Consider the following 19,494-nt stretch of genomic DNA (forward strand, 5'->3'; position numbering starts at 1 on the left):
TCTCTGGACATGGAGGCCAAGAGGATGGGCCTGTGGGGCAGGGCAAGGCAGGAGAATGGTCACGCAGCTGTATAGTAACAGACTTACTTCTCGGCCATCATTCACAGACCTGGTATCTTTTCAACACTTTTTTTTAGACAAGCGTGTCGGAAGAAAACCTTTTAGCACTCAATGCCATATGGCTCTGTGCTGCTTATTCTCTACTTGCCTCTCAGATTTAACTTCTGTGCTTCCTTGCTCTGCTTCACGTCCCAGGAGGCTGATCTCTACCAAGTGCGTGCTCGGGGTTCCTTGTCCTCTGGTTTTGGCTGAGTTTAGCCAAGGAGAGGCACTAGCTGTAGATCTCAGAGAGAGGGGGACGTCAGAGTTATTTACTACCCACCTTGCCATGGCTCTAGCAGTGGCTGAGTTCCGGCGGCCACATGGGTCCTGTCGTGTGGCCCCTCTGCCACAGCCCCAACCCTCACTGGGCTGTGGTTATACTGTCCCCTCCTCTTGCCTGTCCAGGCTTAGAGGAGCAAAGAGCTTTCCACAGGAATTAGCCCTGGGTGCCCTACCCTACTCAACTCAGTAAGTGTCCCCCGATTAAGTTCTGTTCAGTTGAATACTTCTGAGGGGTGTCTGGGTGGCTCAGTTGGTTAAGCATCCAACTCTTGGTTTCAGTTCAAGGTTATGATCTCGTGGTTCATGAGTTCAAGCCTGCTTGGGACTCTCTCTCCCTATCTCAATCTCATGACCATGAGCCACCCAGGTGCCCCATTTTTTGTGCCCTTTTTTGCAGAGATTCCCCTCTAAGAAAAAACTTTTGTTACTATCTTTGCCTAGTGAACTCCTATTCACCCCTCAAAACCTAGTTAAAATGTTAACTCCTCCAGAAAGCCTTTCCTGGGCTGTCTTCCCAGGAGGAATGAGTCTATTCTTTGGCCCCGCTGAGCTACCTCTGCATCCAGTATCCCCTCTAACAGACCTCAGTCTCGGCCCATCCCCTCATCTGAAGCTCTTGACGCATAACCATTGCAGGCTCACTTCTGTGCTCCCACTGCCCCAGCACCGAGCCTGACCCTCCACAGCTACTTGATCAAACCTGCTGCCTTGAGCAGAACCAGGGATGCATAACTGATGTCCACTGCACGTGCCCAGGAGGCCACTGCATTTTGTACTCTTTACCCAACAAATCTACTTACAAAAGGCAGGAGAAAATAGAGGGGATGCGACTGGCTGGGCGTGACAACTGGGCCACAGGAATGTGGATACAAATTCTGCCACATTGTCCAGGGCCATCCAACCCAGATGGGCATCATAAATATGGCATCTCTAGGAACTCGTGACCTGTAGGATTGTCTTCCTTTGACAATGGCTATGGTAATGCACCCATGTGAAGTGGGGTGCCTGGTTCCTACGCCTCTGGACTTCTCCAAGGTTTTGGGGTCCCAGGAGTCCAAAGAGCCCCTTGGGTTCAAATGAGGATGAGGTCATTGTAGGACCAGCCCACCAGGAATGTAGTCTCTATAGTGAGCATGATTGGCTGAGAGGCCAGTTGTGGGTGAACCTTTCAATCTGGGAACAAGCAGACTCTCTCTCCCTCAAAGATGTGTCAGTTGTAAGCTCGGGGTATTTCTGAGATAGACATCCATGACTTGGCTTATGGGTTCTAAAATCTCCCATTTTCTACCATATCTGATAATCTCATGGAAGATGTCACCTCTTGGCTGGTTTTGTGCCATGTCTATGGAAGACCTTCATCCACCTTGTGATTACACTCTATTCTCTCTTCTCTTTGGTACCTGTGCAGATACTTGGCCTCCAAGTCACTGAAGGAATCGTAAGTTCTCTCACCCGGACTCGTATGGTGTGGAGAGGCCATGGGATCCTTTGCTTGGGGGACACACCTTTTCCTCAGGTTTAACACTAGATGTCTGGGCACTACCTCTCTATCATAACCAGTTTTACAACTCCTGTAAACACCTTCTTGGCTCATTACACAACCTCAGAAAGCCTGCTCCCCATGAGTAAATGCAATCCAACCGTCTTCCCCACTGCTGGTTTTAGTCATGAGCAATTGGAGAGTAGAGAAAGAGAAGGACCTCTGGCAGAAGGAAGGCAGCCAGCCGGCCTGGATTTTCTAGACTTGCCCCAAGCCTGGAATTTCCAGTTTGAGGAACCTTGCACTCAGAAGGCTCAGTCTAAGTCACTGGGACTCCCCGATGTTCCTCAGCGGTTCCTCACCTCTGCTTGGACAATGTGTCACCTTGAACTTCGGTCTCTAACGATTCCCCCCCATGCTGCCTCGCTGCTGTTTACCTATCTGCCCTAACTTCCACGGAGCTGTTATTCTGAACCATCTTTCCCCACCCCCACAAGGACCACAGAAATACTCACTTTTATTTTCAAGTGAGTTAAGACGCATTTGAAGAATTTTATGGTATTTCTTAATTCAAAATGAAAGCGGTTCCCTGCGTGAAAAGGTTGGGTCAGGAATCTGTCTATAAATACCTTGGATATTTCTCTTAATCTTCACTGGAAGAAAGAAGGCAAAGACAGCCAACTTGTTTGATTATTATTTGTGAAAGGAAACAACAGTCATGTTTAGAATGTTAAACATGCGAGATAGTCACTAAAAGGAGCCCAGATGCCTTTTCACACAGGATGAGAGCAGGGCCCCAGAAAACACACAAAGATGATATTGTGTCTTCAACAAATGTTGCTCCCAGGATCCAAATTTCACCTTTTGCACCCCTCCCTTTGACAGTAAGAGACAATAACAAACATTTATAAAGCATTTGACAGGTTTATAAAGTATCATGTATTAGCTTATTTGAGAACAATGGGTGAGACTGACAGTCTAGAAAGACCTATAAATGCATTTAAGATGACCATCTGAGACCCCCCCAAAATCAAACATGGGGAGTATCATCTTTTCACAGTAGTACTTTAAGGGTTTTGTTTACTTTGGGGATCTCAGAAGATTTTATGTTTGTGAAGTTCTTTAGCCCCCTTTCTCCGTATTGCTCTCACGGACAACAGACGGTGCCTGTGGGATGGGGGAAGCCCGTCAAGGCGGAGAAAGAGGAAAGCTAAGTAAACAGCCACAGCTGCAAACCCACCTGCTAGGATCCACCAGCCCTTTTCTCCAGAGCCCAGAGCACTGAGCAGCATTCGCAAACGTCTAAGAAAGCTCGGGGCCCAGCCCTACAGTAGGGAACTTGAGCGTTCCAGATCTTAGAGTCACTAAGTCCTGTCTTCTGTGGTTATTCTACTTGAGGTTAAAAAAGCATTCAACCAATTCAATCGTTTCTGCTTACACAACAGTAGATGCAAACTTTTTTCTCCCCCCAAAATAAGCAAGCCGGTTGGAAATTACTGGAAAATACAAATGTTCAGCGCAGGTGGCAAACCAGTTGCAGAGGAGACCTGGGCATGTTTCTCAGGGTGTGTGACTTCTGAACGGGTCACATTGCCATTCATCCCTCCGTGGAACTCAGAAGCTCCTCCATGTGATGAAAGCTCAGGAAATTTTCCAGGTGTAAGAAAGGAATCAATGAAGAGGAAGCAGAAATGGAGCCAACCTCTTACGTCTCCTGGTTGACAATTAACTTTTGCCAATAAAAAAAAGTAAAAACCCATCTTCAGACTCTTTAATGACCAAATCTAGTGTTTATCCAAGCAGCTCAAGCTCAAGGTCTACTGGAACAGGCAGCACAGACAGGCTAGTTAATTCCTTATCAAAGAAAATCATCTCCAGACAGGGAGAGAAACGGGCAGAATCTGGACAAGGATGTAAAAAGATGTGTGTGTTGGAAATAAATGCACAAAAAGACAGGAATCGCGAAATAGCACTTTCAAAAAAAAGCTCTATCATTCAAGGCTGATTCAGCTGTATGCCATGACCAACTCTGTGAGATCTGATGGATCTTCTGTAATCAGTCCAAAGAACTTCCTGGAGGGGCACCTGGGTGGCTCAGCCAAATTTGGACCAGGTCATGATCTCACGGTTCGGGAGTTCTAGCCCTGCATCAGGCTCTCTGCTGACAGCTTGGAGCCTGGAGCCTGCTTCACATTCTGTCTCCCTCTCTTTCTCTGCTCCTTCCTTGCTCACATTCTGTCTCTCTCTCAAAAATAAACCTTAAAAAAAAAAAGATTTAAAAAAAAAAAAAAACAACAACTCCCTGGAGATCAGGCTGGTTCTGGTGCTGGTTTCCTGAAAAGGTCAGACCTTCTTCAAGGTGAGGAGATGCCCTCCAGTCTGGGAGCTTTGAGGCCATGCGGAGCTCACACAAAAATGGCTTCAACACTGTTAGTGGCCAGGTTTCCTCTTATTCTGGGGTCCCCAAACTAGAAGTAAAGTATATTTGGGGTGACACGTGTGTGATAGGAGTTCCCAAGGGTCTTCACTCAAGAACCCATAAAACTAAGTGGTTAACTAGGGGATCAATGAGATAGGCTCACCAAAGATTTACCTCTGCTTTAAAGAAACTCAGTGAAGAAAAGATGTGGGGGCATCTTCTATGAAGTAGGTGCAAAGCTAGATGCTGTCAGGGTGACAGACCCAAATGAGACAGCACTTTTGTCTACCCTCAGGAAACTGAGATAAGAAAGAGAGGTTGTAAAAATACAACAATACATTTCTCACATAGTAGTTGCACACGATACTGAGATTGGACGTAAGACTGGAGATGGGCCTTTGTACTCACATGGTTATCTCTACCTGGGCTTGTAATATTTCCAGTCTTCCAGCCCAGGAATCCTACTACACCTGCTCTAGGCCATTCGCAGCCTTCTCCAGAATTCCTTCTCAATTCTGCCTCTTTTCTATTAAGGCCCAAGGCGAGACGCAGCTTTCTTGCAGCATTTACCACTTGGGCTACTGCTATTGTATCTGCATGCACACTGCCTGACACTCTGGGACAAAACACAGACTTGAACCCCAGTAACATCAACACTTGCTCCATTTAAATTGAGCTCCTAATTGATGGCTAAACGAACACATCTTCCCAATCATAGACAACGCTTTTGACCTCACATGCCAACTTCCTTTGATTGACAGTGGCTGCCTGGAGGATAGTTTTGGGGCTTCTGGGGCCATAACTGAGCTTCGTGGTAAAGAGTGCTGTAAGTAGTTGGTGATGTCTGCCACAGGGCAGAGTTTGGGGGGAGGGGGTGCAAACCAGTGTGACGTGGGGATATAAATTAAAGGTTACCAGAACACAGAGAAGGCAGATTAGCTCCAGCTGGGTGGCTAGAGAGGTCTACACAGGAAAAGTGGGAATTAGATGATCCACCTTCAAGGATGGGTAGGATAACAGTAGGTGAAACACATGAGCAAAAGCATTAGAGCAGCCACCATCAGGAAAATACAGATGAAAAATACGACAAGATACCACCTCACACCTGTCAGAATGGTTAAAACAAACGACTCAGGCAACAACAGATGTTGGCAAGGATGCGGAGAAAGAGGATCTCTTTTGCATTGCTGGTGGGAATGCAAACTGGTGCAGCCGCTCTGGAAGACAGTGTGGAGGTTCCTCAAAAAATTAAACATGGACCTACCCTATTACCCAGCAAGAGCACAGCCAGGAATTTACCCAAAGGATACAAAAATACAGTTTCCAAGGGGCACATGCACACCAGTGCTTACAGCACTCTCAACAATAGCCAAATGATGGAAAGAGCCCAAATGCCCACCAACTGATGACTGAATAAAGAAGATGTAGTATATGTACACAATGGAATATTACTCAGCCATCAAAAAGAATGAAATCTTGCCATTTGCATTGACATCGATGAAGCTAGAGAGTATTATGCCAAGTGAAACAAGTCAGGCAGGGAAAGACAAACACCATATGATTTCACTCATATGTGTTATTTAAGAAACAAAACAGATGAACATAGGGGAAGGGAAGGAAAAATAAGATAAAAACAGAGAGGGAGGCAAACCATAAGAGAATCCTAAATACAGAGAGCAAACTGAGGGTAGCTAGAAGGGAGGTGGGTGTGGGGGATGGGCTAAATGGGGGATGGGCATTAAGGAGGGCACTTGTTGGGATGAGCAGTGGGTGTTGTATGTAGTGAGGAATCACGAAATTCTAGTCATGAAATCAGTATTACACTACATGTTAACTATAAATAAAAATTTGAAAAGCAAAAATAAAAAGGCATCAGAGCAGCAAAGTACAACACACCCAGGGAAAGCAATCAGTAGACAAGCTCAACTAGCATACAAGTTCAAATAGAAGGCTTTGTGGAGGAGAATGGGGGAAAGGCTAACCACTGTAGACTGCCCCAAGTTAAGGCCAGGATAAAGAGGAGCCATGAAACAGACAAGGCATGGAGGAAGAAATGGGAGGAAAGGCTCTATTTAGATACTGAACAAGAGTGAAATTTATAGGAATAATTTGAACTACCCGTTAGGTGTATCAAGATTTGCTAGGAAGGAAGGAGCCTGCTTAACAGTGAAAGAACCTCAGACTGGGAGTGGGACAGTCCTGGGTGCAAATCCCAGCTTTGACTACGACCTCAGCCATGGGACTTAAAGCTTTTAAGTTTCCTTCTCCTCATCTGTAAAAGGGTAAACTTCTTGCCTCATTGTATCAAGGGTCAAATGAGAAATAAATGTGCATAAAACTCATAGTAACCCTCTGACAAATATTAGCAAATAGCAGGCTTGGTTAACCACAAGAGAAGTAACTTTTCAAAGGAGAATATGTGTCTCCCTCATTGTCTCATAATTTGGGCAATCTTGTATGAAACCCGTAAAATGGTTAAGGGAATCAGAAGACAACTAAGTCTAGAAAATACCCAGAGAAATTGAGCAAAATCAGTTTATCTTCTAGGAATGGGAGGAAGTTTGGAGATTGGGCTTTCCATGGTTAGATATTTCTGGTGACGATGCATTTTTTTGTTGTTGACTTCATTCTTTACTGAATTATAAGTAACCTGGTAACTCTCAAGCAACAGAACAGCGGTTGAAAGATAATCTGATTGTATAATCTCACTTAAGCGCTCTTCTCGAAGGGTTTCCTCCTTAGTTGAGTAAGTAGATGAAGTTTTAAAAACCCGAGAGCACTGAACCCAGGTAATCATCTCAGAACAGTTATAAGAATAAGCACATAGCATGGATGCTCGCTTATGTCATTTCTGAATGGAAGTTCCAGCCCCAGAGGCCACCACTTTGCATCAACATGCAGACCTCACAGAGTCACATGATGCTCATGTCAGGACCCTTCCTGGACACATGAAGATGTGCCGTCCTATCTGTGGACACAGTTAGGGACCCCTAGACCAAGAAGGGCTGGGGGGAACGGAGACCTCAGCCTGAGTGTGGAGGAGCTGGCCCTGGGTCTTGTTCCGGCTGAGCGTATGCCCAGAACTCACACAACTGGGCCCGGGGCCGGGACTGCAACAACCCAGGACGCACAGCATGAAGCGTCTGTGGGCTGGGACAAGGTCCATCCATCCCGGAAAGTGTAGGAGCATTCGCTGGAAAGGATATATTCTACCTCTGGTAATGGAACAGGCAGTTGGCAGATGTTTTTCAAACGTAGGGTAGTAACATTTCTGGCAACGAGTGAGTCACCGAAACACTTCCTTTCCATCAACAGAGGTGTTACTGTGGGGTGTACTAATGGCAACAGAGCACTCTTTGTTGTAGTTTGGGCTATTTCCTCAGCAAGTATAATGAATTGGCTCCTTCTAAATCTATGCACTGAGCTAAACTATAGCTCCAAAGTGAGCTATTGGCTTAACGGCAACTGTCTCCAATATTCTCTGCTACTATTAGAGGTATGTTTAACATTCTCAATAGGGAAGACCACTGAAAACACTTGCTACTTCAACAGACACCGCTGCCCGGGTGTTTATTTTTTTTTTAAATTTTTTTTCAACATTTTATATTTATTTTTGGGACAGAGAGAGACAGAGCATGAACGGGGGAGGGGCAGAGAGAGAGGGAGACACAGAATCGGAAACAGGCTCCAGGCTCCGAGCCATCAGCCCAGAGCCTGACGCGGGGCTCGAACTCACGGACCGCGAGATCGTGACCTGGCTGAAGTCGGACGCTTAACCGACTGCGCCACCCAGGCGCCCCTGCCCGGGTGTTTAAATGGGCCACTTGATGTCATCGAAAATGAGTTCGTTTTCTTCGAGAGTGGAGTCCCCACAGTATACGTGACTCTGGGTCTCCAGCGACACGCACACAGGGGAGATGTGCAGGTCCCCAGGCGAACACGAGGCCAGTGGGTCGGACTCCCCACGGGACGGTTACACTGAGGCTCGGCTCTGGTAAAGGTAATCACAAGTTCTCGCAAGTAATTAACGTGGAAGGCTTCCTTTCTTCACGAGCGAGTGCTCACGGGAGCACGCATATGCTGACAGCTGATTCCTAATCCCAGTTATTTACACCTTGTCTGACCCATCCAGGGTTTTTAGCCGTCCGAGCTACCGTATTCTGGTCTGGCACACGGTAGTTTTCTCCATTGCTTGTCTTCGTGCGAAGTTTCCTTTCTTTTTTAAAAATTTTTTCATGTTTATTTTTGAGACAGAGAGAGGAGGAGGGGCAGAGAGAGAGGGAGACAGAGGATCTGAAGGGGGCTCTGTGCTGACAGCAGAGAGCCCGATGTGGGGCTCGCGCTCGCAAACCAGGAGATCATGACCTGAGCTGAAGTCAGACACTCAACCGACGGAGCCACCCAGGCGCCCCTAACGTTTCCTTTATTTCTTCTGCTTGCTGCTCAAATGTCTGACAGGTGGGTAACTTTGATTCTACAGAACTTTTTTGTACTAAAAAAACCCACATGTCTCACGTTAACCAGTATCTAACAACATACTGAATACAGACAATCTTCTCTTTTCTATTAAACTGAATAGACAGACACACACACACACACAAGCACACACACCATCTTTCCCTTCGCTGGACGTTAGCAATGTACCTTCAAAGTCCTCCCAACAGATAGAATGTGTCTACAACACAAGGTGTGCGGAATCTTAGGCTTGCGATAACTTTTTAAAGATTCGTTTTGTACTACTGGGCTCGCATAACTTCGGGTGGGGTTTTGGTCTTACAGACTTGAGGTATATACACCATGCAGAGAACAACCAAAAATCAGAATCTGTTCAGGGAGTCCCAAATTCGTCTTGGTTCTGATTTGGTTTAAAAAACGAAAGCATCAGGCATAGACATTCAAAGCCCAAAATTCTTCTCTTAATTCTTTAATATGTGGAACTCTAGCCAGCTAAAGGGCCTCCTCTCTAAGGTTCTTAACTAAGCAGATGCATGTAAGATACATATGCATACAGAGCAACAACACAAGTTTATGAGACTTCATATTCCTGAGTAATCTAATGCTGACCTGGAACACCGCCCAGGTAATAGTCCCACATACAACTTACATTATTATTATTTTTTTTTACAGTAGCCTCCATGCCCAATGTGGGGCTTGAACTCAGGACCCTGAGATTAAGAGTTGCATCCTCTACTGATTGAACAAGCTGGGCACCCCCAGTTTACATTATTAAACCCAATTCACAGAGGTTTATATGTGACTCAACATCAAGGTCATTTCCTCCTCCCCTAATGACTTTTCACACCCTGTGCCCTATGGAAGAGGTCCTATGGCTCCCAGCAATACACTGAGGAATGATGGTGTAATCTGAGCTACAGGATCAGAGCTAGAAGGAACCTCAGAGATTTTCTAACCCAAGGTCGAGAAGCATGTGGCACACATGCTCCTACTCTCTGCTCCTAAGCCCTTGGCAGACATCAGTAATCAACTGCAGAATTTGTTTCCAATTCTTTCTCAACACTCATATCACACACGGCAGTCTACTATCTATAAAGGGGAGCTGGCATGTGCATGAAATCCTTTCTCCTCTGCCTCATCTGAACCCCTCTTCTTTCTGATAAGAAATAAGGACCCATGGGGCACCTGGGTGGCTCAGTCAGTTGGGCATCTGACTTCAGCTCGGGTCATGATCTCGCAGTCTGTGAGTTGGAGCCCCGCGTCGGGCTCTGGGCTGATAGCTCAGAGCCTGGAGCCTGCTTCCAATTCTGTGTCTCCCTCTCTCTCTGTCCCTCCCCCGTTCATGCTCTGTCTCTCTCTGTCTCAAAAATAAGTAAACGTTAAAAAAAAAAATTAAAAAATAACAACAAAAAACAAAGGCCCAGAGCGTTTAAGTATTAGGTACAGTTTCTTACATAGCTCTTAAGCGTGAGTTTCATTACTTCACTGTCTCATTTCATTTTCCAGTGTCTGTTAGGGGTGGTAGGAGTGATTCTGCCCTCAAGGGGTCTTTAATCTAGTGTTTGTTTTTTTTTTAATGTTTATTTTTGAGGGAGAGAGTGGGGGAGGGACAGAAAGGGGGGGAGACAGAGGATCTGAAACGGGCCCCACACTGACAGCAGCGGGCCTGATGTGGGGCCTGAACTCACAACTGGAGATCATGACCTGAACCACATCTGGATGCTCAACCAACTGAGCCACCCAGGCGCCCCTATAAACCTAGTTTTGAGGAAGAAAAGATTAACATGCTTGATACATATGTAGACTAAGTGTCAATCTGGGTCACTGATGCAGATCAGAGGATGTTAAAGTGGGCAGAAGAGAATTTATGGAGGAAATGGGGGTCAAACCAAGTTTGGGACTCATTTATTCACTCCATAAACAAGGACAATGTCTTACTCTCTGGGCCATAAATGGTTCAATAAATCAACAAATGTATTGCATCTACCAGACATTGTCACAGGTGCTATGGGTTCAGGAAGTTCACAGATTAGTGGAGGCAAAAAAAAAAAAAAAAAAAAAAAAAAAAAAAAAAGAGAGAGAGAGAATATATTCTAACTGCAGAATAATACATACAAGTAGATATTCCTTCCTTTTTTGTTTTGTTTTTGTTTTTTGTTTTTTAGTTTTTTATTTTAGAGAGAGAGAGAGAAAGCAGGGGAGGGACAGAGGGAATTCTAAGCAGGTTCCATGCTGAGCACAGAGCCCGATGCAGGGCTCGATCCCATGACCCTGGGATCACGACGAGCCAAAACCAAGAGTTGGACGCCCAACCGACTGAGCCACCCAGGCACCTCCAGCAGATATTCCTTCTGCACAGGAGGAGAGCACAATAGTTCCTTAACAAGCCTGTGGCACTTCTAGGACTCCCTCTCCTGCTAGAGATTGCCACTTTCTTCCCCTAGAGGACCAGATTCAGCCATACTCCATCAGGATAACCTGCTGAGCATCTAGAGTTCAGCGTCATTTCTTTTCCACTCCCATTGTTGCTGCGCAGCCCAGGCCCCCCTCTCTCCCTGCCGGACACGGACATTAATCCCCTGGGGAGTCTGCCCACCTGCAAGGCTACCTTCCCGGGATCCATTCTGCACATCCATCTGCCTCAATGATCTTCTTCAAGCACGGCTCTGATCGTGTCTTTGCCGACCTAACCCTCAGACCGTGTCCAAACTCATTGGCGTGGCATTCTAGGTCCTCCAGGGTCTGGCTCTGCCTCCTCAGCAGGCTTGCTCTTTTTGTTGAACGTGTTCCTCCGTCACACCCTCTGCTACAGTCATGCCGAGCCTCTCTGTTAAAAGGCAGGAGAGGCAGACTTTGCAGTGGGAGGAATAGCCGGGCAGCCTGGTGAACAGAGGCATGAGGGTAGGTCTGAGCCCAGAGCAGACACCAGCCCAGCTGATGAGTCCGGCAAGATCCTCTGGAGCACGTGTTCCTCCAAGGGCACAACCCGCCCTTCCCGGAGTCCTGGAGGCATGTTTCTGCCCCTTCCCAGTCTCAGGGGGAGAGAAGGACAATACAGACCAAAGTGCACGGTGCAGGTTATTTTCCACCTGATACATCACTCAGCCACACTTCTGATTCCCAGGAGAGCCGGTAAGGACCAGGTATGACAGGGAGACGGGGAGCAAGCCAGAGGTGACCAGGACTAAGTCCTCCACTGTTGAGTCTCAGTTTCCTCACCTGCATGTAGGGATCTTTATATATAGTTTCCTCATCTCTAGCTCTACCTATACCTCTAACTATATCTATGTAAGCCTATATACATAAGCAATACCCACTTTACAGTTCCAATTTTTGCAAAGTCATTGACTTTTTTAATTTTTTAAAATCTACATCCAAATTAGTTAGCATATAGTGCAACAATGATTTCAGGAGTAGATTCCTTAATGCCCCTTACCCGTTTAGCCCATCCTCCCTCCACAAACCCCTCCAGTAACTCTCTGTTCTCCATATTTAAGAGTCTCTTGTGTTTTGTCCCCCTCCCTGTTTTTATATTATTTTTGCTTCCCTTCCCTTATGTTCATCTGTTTTGTCTCTTAAAGTCCTCATATGAGTGAAGTCATATGATATTTGTCTTTCTCTGACTAATTTCACTTAGCATAATACCCTCCGGTTCTATCCACACAGTTGCAAATGGCAAGATTTCATTCTTTTTGATTGCCGAGTAATACTCCATTGTGTGTGTGTGTGTGTGTGTGTGTGTGTGTATGTGTGTGTGTGTATATATATATATATATATATATATATATATATATATATACATACCACATCTTCTTTATCCACTCATCCATTGATGGACATTTGGGCTCTTTCCCTACTTTGGCTATTGTTGATACTGATGCTATAAACATGGGGGTGCATGTGCCCCTTTGAAACAGCTCACCTGTATCCCGTGGATAAATGCCTAGTAGTGCAATTGCTAGGTCGTAGGGTAATTCTATTTCTAGTTTTTTGAGGAACTTCCATACTGTTTTCCAGAGTGGCTGCACCAGCGTGCATTCCCATGTCATTGACTTTTTTCACAAGTATTTCTTAATATTTCATCAGCCATGATGGAAATGAGATTAGAGAGGTATAATAAGTCAAATACACAGTAGGTTAGGCACACTAGCCTTCTCAACCAGCTTCTGTTTCCACCCTTGCCTCTGCAGTCTGTGGTCAAAACAGCAGCCAGGGCGAGCTGATTAAAATACAACCAGACCCTGTCACAGCTCTGCTCAAAACCTTGCGATGGCTTCCCAGCTCCCAGTAAAAGTCAAAGTCCTTAGAGGAGCCTACAGTCTCCCAGTGCTCTGTCCCCTCCTAGCCTCCTGTCTCCCCATCTCCCCTCCCTCACTCCACCCCTTGTTCTTTTTCAAACAAGCCAGGATGCTCCCCAGACACCGGAGCACATGTTCCTTCACCTCTTCTTAGTCTGCAGTCAGTTGTTACCTTCACGGGTGGGGGTGGAGGGGTGTCCCTATTTAAAACTGCAACCCCCTCCCAGCTTTATGTTACTGGAGAGTGCTCTCACCACCTAATATACTCCATGTTGTAGTTAACCTATTTATTCTATTTACCTCCCTCCACTTGAATGTAAGTTCCACCAGGAAAGGGGTTTCTATTGTTTTGTTCAGTGCTGTGTGCCCCAGGCCCTAGAACAGTCCCTATTGAATGAACAAATGGTTTAAGTGTTCGCTGCTGCAGGTATATTCCAGGCTGAGCTGATTAAAGGCCCAGCAGCGTCAGGCATGGTAGCTACCAGACCAAAGGAGCTTTACCAACGACAATATGCATTCTGGAATATCGCCACACACAAGGCTCTGTGCAGGTGCGGTACAGCCTGAGCAGCAGCCAGCCCTGTCACAGACACACAGAAGCAGGAAGAGAGCATTTACCAGGACTCAACTTAGCATTTGCCAAATGTATGCTACCAGAGGCTTAGTGCAGGAGACAAGGAGCAAGGGTATCACTAATAACGTGAAAGAATTGTTCTCCCTTTCAGACAATGGAATCTGAATCTATAAATGACTGCTTCCTGAGCACGCTGAAGAAAATTATTCAGCATGAATCAGCTCGCCAGCTCTGTCATGTAAATAACATCTACTTCCTTTCCTGAAAATCCATAAGGTGGAAATCAGGTGTTTCAAATGACTGACATAAAGCACATCCTGGACAGGAAGATCAAGCTCTATGCTGTGAGTGGGGTGAACAATTCACGAGTGCTTTAATCTAAAACATTACACACACGGTCCCTGACTCATGATGATTCCACTTGTGGTTTTTGAACTTTACATGGGTGTGGAAGTGATGCCTCTCCAGAAGAGATTGGACTTCACATTTTGAATTGTGATCTTTTCGTGGGCTAGAGAGATGTGGTACAATCCTCTCTCCCCCGTGGGGCTGGGCAGTGGGAGCCAAGCTGCAGTTCTGACGGCGAGGCCTTCACGGAGATAAACAACCGATACGCTCACGACCATTCTGTACCCAACAACCACTGTTTTTCACTTTCAGTACCGTGTTCAACAAATTACATTATAAAATAGGCTTTGTGTGAGGTGATTTTGCCCAACTGCAGGCTAAGGTAAACGTTGTGAGCCCATTTAAGCTAGGCTAGCCTAAGCCACGGTGCTCGCTTGGTAGGTTAGGTATATTAAATGCATTTTTGAATTATGACACTTAATATCTTCAACTTACAATGGGCTTATTTGGGACCTAATCCTATCATAAGTGGAGGGAGATCTGCACACGATATGATCATTATTGGATCACCTGAATCAGAATGCTCTGACCCAGAGTTTTCACACACAGTGATTCTGCCTGGACAGAATTCCCACTTGGAGCACAAAAATTCTACCCTCAGAATTTCTGTCTGTTTAAGTGAATTGAGAATCAGGCTATGGGGCACAAAACAAAATGGTTTATCCTTTCCATCTCGTTTTTTAAAAAATGAATGCTCTTTAATTGCATTTCCCCTCACACCCTAGGTCTTGAAAAACCAGAGGCTTTAAGCTAGCTCATAAAAACCTTCGTCCCTCATTTCAATAATCAAAATATCTTAACGTGTCAGGTCTGCTGAATTACAGCAGGGCCAAACATTTGGATGGCTATAATCAGAAGAGGACATTCTATCAAGGTAGTTAATACATTTAACAGTTTCTTCTTCTTCTTTTTTTTTTTTTTAATTTTTTTAATGTTTATTTTTGAGAGAGAGACTGAGTGCAAGTGGGGGAGGGCAAAGAGACAGACATACACAGACACAGATTTTGAAGCAAGCTCTAGGCTCTGAGCTTTCAGCACAGAGCCAGACGCGGGGCTCAAACCCACGAACCGTGAGATCATGACCTGAGCCCAAGTCGGGCACTTAACCGACTGAGCCACCCAGGCGCCCCTAACAGTTTCTTCTTCTTAAAAAAGGTCCAGAAAGGAGGCTGCATGACCATGCTTGTGATTTTCTGTATCAATTAAGACTGTTTTAAAAATAAACTTACTCTCAGTTTATATGTGGACTCAGCCTCACTGTTGTAAGTTAGCTGGAATTTCTTTCTGGTTAAACTGAGCTAGTGCAGACCACACCAATAGAGGTATGATTCGCACTCAGACCCAGTGCTCTGGAGAAAGAAAAGGAAGATCCCAGGACGGAGGGTGGGGGTGGGGTTCCAGGGATGGGCACACTGGGGGTGGCCCTAGGCTTGGCACTTCTCAGACCAGGAGCAGAAACCCTCTGGATCGTCCTGTGCTGCTCCTGGAGGAGTAAGTCCAGAAAGACTTCAGTGGAGCACTTAAAATTTTTATATGGTGGTTTCCCTTTCTCCAGAAGAGTGTCTGAATCAAGCTCCCGGGGCTCACCCAGATTAAAAACTGTTGGAAAGTGCCCTGACGCCAAAGGCCACAACTGCAAAATGGGCACGTGATCCCTCTTGACACTCAAGATGTATTTATGCAACGGGTTCCGAAGGCCAGGGAACAACTGCTCAAAATCCTTTCCAAACCACCCTCTAGTGAATTGGTACACTGAACAGCGATGTGCAACACTTCTTCACCAGATGAGAATCCTACGGCTAAAGAGGCAGGATTATTCCACTCTCCCAAGGAATTGGGAGGGAAATGCCAGCCTTGGGTTATCCAGTAACCATCCTTAAAAAGGGTTTAACAATTAATTCTGGACTCTTATTACTAGGAAAACACACAAGGATATTGCATCTATCTGGATGCATGGAAATCAAATCCCTCTCTCTGTAGTTTCTTATTTAAATGTAGGGGGCAGTATCCTGCCCCTAAAAACCTTCCCTAAAAACCCCTAAGCCACTTGGCCCTTGGGGGAAACAGAATTAAGCAGGTAAGAAAGACTTGCTTCTCTCCTTCTTTCCTCCCACAAATGGCCTCTGCTAAGGCAATTCCAGGATGTTACTTCTTTACTAGAAATCTGACTTGATTTTGCACAAGGCTCTGGAGGAGCAAATCTGACTCTGAGGTTTCTATAACTTTCACAGGTTTCTGGGGGAGGGGCATCAAGAGTGGGAGGACACAGTGCCAAATATTCTGATAGCCAGAAGCATCCCTGGGGAAGAAGCCGCCGTTCCCCGCCCCCCCCTTCAGCAAACCCAGCTGTTTCCAAAGGGAAGATGGGGACTTCCAAGGAATCTCACCTGCTGGGTGTCTGCACCTGTGTGAGCTCAGAGAGGAAAGGAGACTCCATCCCCGATGGGGAGCAGCCCAGAGCCCAAGTTGTAAGACAGACAAATGGGCACAAATTCATCATCTAAATAGGAACAACTCATACCTCTGAGCAATGGCTCAGACATCAACTCAGTCCAGTAATCTGTCAGGAGTGAATCATTTTAATACCCCCTTGTTTAAAAACAAGCAAATAGGACTTGAAAATTCTTTTCAATAGAAAAGCAATGTGGAGAGCAAGGAGGCTCCAGGAGGCTATTCTGGCTATATCAGGGTGGGAAACGAAGGAATCTGGGCTCTCGGATCTTTCTTCCCCCAACGACCTCCTGGGGGCCATAACCGCACCCCCCTGAGTTCCGGCAAGAATGTGGCCCAGGGTGAGCGGCAACACCCTCTCCCTCCCTCCCCTCGGGGCCCTGGCCATCCCTGAGGTTAAGGTGCCTCCTCCAGTCCCACCGAGAACCGTAATCCACCCTTCAACCCCGTCCCGGCAGCATGGTTCAGGAAAAAATGGGGGGAGGGGGGCGGGGGGGCGCGGAAAGGACAGAGGATTAAAACCACAATAAACCACGTTTGCTTCCAAACGGGAAGAACCGAGAGCTACTTGCCCCCCTTCCCCTTCCAAACCCCTCGGACCGTTTTGGGTAAAGCGGGCACCCGCGGCTCGGGGAGCCCCCAAACGGGAGTCCCCGAGGAGCTCTGCGGCTCGCACGCGGGGGAGCCCCGGCGCGGCTCCGAGGCCCGGGGGGCGCCTCGCCCGCCACCCTCGCCCCCGTGGGGCCCCGCACGCGGCCCGGGCGCCGGGGGCGCGGGAGGGTGCGCGCGCGCCGCCCACCCGCCCCGCCGCTCACCTAGCACCACGGCGGCCACGGTGGACAGCAGCAGCCAGTTGTTCCTCAGGAAGCGCCTGCAGTCGCATCCCTTCCTCGCCGGCTTCCCCATGGCGGGCGCCCGGGCCGGGAGCCGCCGCCGCGGCGGCCGCTATTGTGCGCGGGGAACCGGCGGAGGCGCGGCGGGGGCGGGACGCGGGCGCGCCGGGGAGCGGGTGCGCGCCGGCTGCTGCGGCCGCCGCTGTCGCTGTCGCTGTCACCGTCGCCGCCACCTGAGCTCGCGCGCCGCGCCCGCAGCCCCGGCCACCTCGCCGGCCGTGCGCGTCGGGCGCGCCCGGCTCCTCCTGCCGCCGCCGCGCTCTGCGGCGCGCGGGCCAACCAGCGAGGGAGGAGGGAGGAGGGAGGGGCGGCGGGCCGGCGGCGCGTGGGGGCGTGCGCCGCGCGCCCGGGGTCCCGGGGAGCCCGCAGCGCCACGCCCGCCCAGGCTGCACCTGGACTCTCGCTCTCGCTCTCCCTCCCTCCCTCCCTGTCTCTCTTTTTCTGTCCTGCCAGACCAGCTTTTCGGATTCACGGTTTCCTCCCCTCCTGGCCCAGAGGGGCGGAGCCACTGTGGTTTGCCCCTCCGCCCGCCCAGCCCCGCCCCCCCATGCCTCCACGCCGACCCCTGGGCGCCGCGACCCCCTTGACCAGTGGGGAGAGTTGAGGGAAACTGAGGCCCGCAGTGGGGCCCCTCTGCTCCCCGCCAGAGCCAAGGATCTGCCCCCAGCCTGGAGAGCTTGAAGCCCCTAGCGGGAGGGGCAAGGGGGGTGCTGGGGGTGAAGTGGGGGTGCAGAACAGGACGTGGGGAACGCTCACCTCTACCCGCCCCCACCCCCCCCCCCTCCAGCTCCCGCCCGTGTCATGAACTCTCCTTTCTGAGTAGCGGGCGGTGAGGCACCCATTGGAGTGTCTGTGGACACAGGGCTTGGAGTGGGCCCTCTTACAACTTGACTGGCTCTGTGGCCGTCGAAGGCCCCCGAACTGTGAGCCTCGGCAGAGTGACTAGGTCTGAGCGCCCGGCCTGCTGGGAGACGGTGGGCGGGCCCGTCCCTAAGGCCAAATGCGCTGGAAAGGCCAACAGGGGAGATGGAGAAGCCAGGTAAGTGGTGCCAAATGTCTTCTGCGAGGCTAAGTGCATTTTCGAGTTCTCTTTCCTTCTTCTACCCCATTATTTCACCCTCACTCATACAAACTCTTTTCTCTCCTTTCCCACATCAGCACCTCCGCAGCTCCAGGCTGCCTTCTCGCCAGCTTTCCTAACAGAAAGTAAGCCCTGCATATTTTTGTTATTCTGGAGTCTACTCGCTGAATGGGGGGGGGGGGGGGGGGAGCTCCTCGACTAGGTGATCTGATGACTAAAAACCCACAATTAGAGCTTCATTCCTTTAGCTGAAATTGATGCAAGCATTCTTGAAGAGATACTAATTCAGCTTTATGAGCCACATACACTTTAGTATGAATGACTTTGTCAGCTCCTTTCCAGAAAGTACATTTTGAGACAAGGAAGGATAGAGGGAGATCAAGGTCATTGTGAGCCTGAGGAGGATCTGAGGAAACTTCAGGAGGGAAACTATCAAGCAAGAGGGGACAGCGATATTCATCCCACAATAAAAAAGCTAGAAATACTCATGTCCAACATGAAAGGAACGGCAAATATATTACAGGACTGTCCTGCTCTCGTGCCTTATGCAGCCTCTAGAAAGGAAGTTTATGCAATGTCTAATTGCACAAGATAGCCCAGGTTACAATAATATGAGGGGGGAAAAAAGGAAGATTAAATTGTGTATATAATTTGGTCAGAGCTACCTAAAACAAACCTATAAAATAAAATCAAGTGCTTAGAAAAAGAGTCTAGAAGGAAATATGCCAAAGTTTTAACGCTGGTCATCTTCGGGTGGGAACAATACCTTGTTCGAATCTTTTTGCTTTCTTTCTGCGTTTCCCAAAGCGTCTCCCATGAGCACACTCTCGCCCGTTACAGTTGTGGGTAGGGCTGTATTTAAGAGATAAACAGAACCTCAAGAGAGAAAACAGTGGAAGAACCAAAGATGTTCTTGGACATCACGACTTTTTGAGGTGTATTGGAGAACAACTAGGTTTAAATCCCAGCACTACCACTTACCAGCTGGGGAACTCTGGGCAAGTTGCTTAAGTTTTTTTGGTCTCAGTTTCTACATCTGCAAAATGGAGGC

General features: G+C 47.9%; 1 protein-coding gene and 1 long non-coding RNA gene across 2 annotated transcripts in view; one reads left to right on the plus strand and one right to left on the minus strand.

The window, feature by feature from the left end:
* The window catches only part of SLC1A1 (solute carrier family 1 member 1), an 84,011-nt gene extending 66,360 nt beyond the window's left edge, over positions 1 to 17,651 (minus strand). The window contains exon 1 of the mRNA XM_023243293.2: positions 17,285 to 17,651. Within this exon, the coding sequence (XP_023099061.2) occupies positions 17,285 to 17,375 (91 nt within the window). The 5' untranslated portion in view covers positions 17,376 to 17,651. The remainder of the gene's footprint in view (positions 1 to 17,284) is intronic.
* Positions 17,652 to 17,701: 50 nt separating this feature from the next.
* LOC123381534 overlaps positions 17,702 to 19,494 on the plus strand; it is a 56,301-nt gene continuing 54,508 nt past the window's right edge. The window contains exon 1 of the long non-coding RNA XR_006588635.1: positions 17,702 to 18,401. This is a non-coding gene — a long non-coding RNA (uncharacterized LOC123381534). The remainder of the gene's footprint in view (positions 18,402 to 19,494) is intronic.

The sequence above is a fragment of the Felis catus genome, chromosome D4 (assembly GCF_018350175.1).
Source record: "Felis catus isolate Fca126 chromosome D4, F.catus_Fca126_mat1.0, whole genome shotgun sequence".
Lineage (NCBI taxonomy): Eukaryota > Metazoa > Chordata > Mammalia > Carnivora > Felidae > Felis > Felis catus.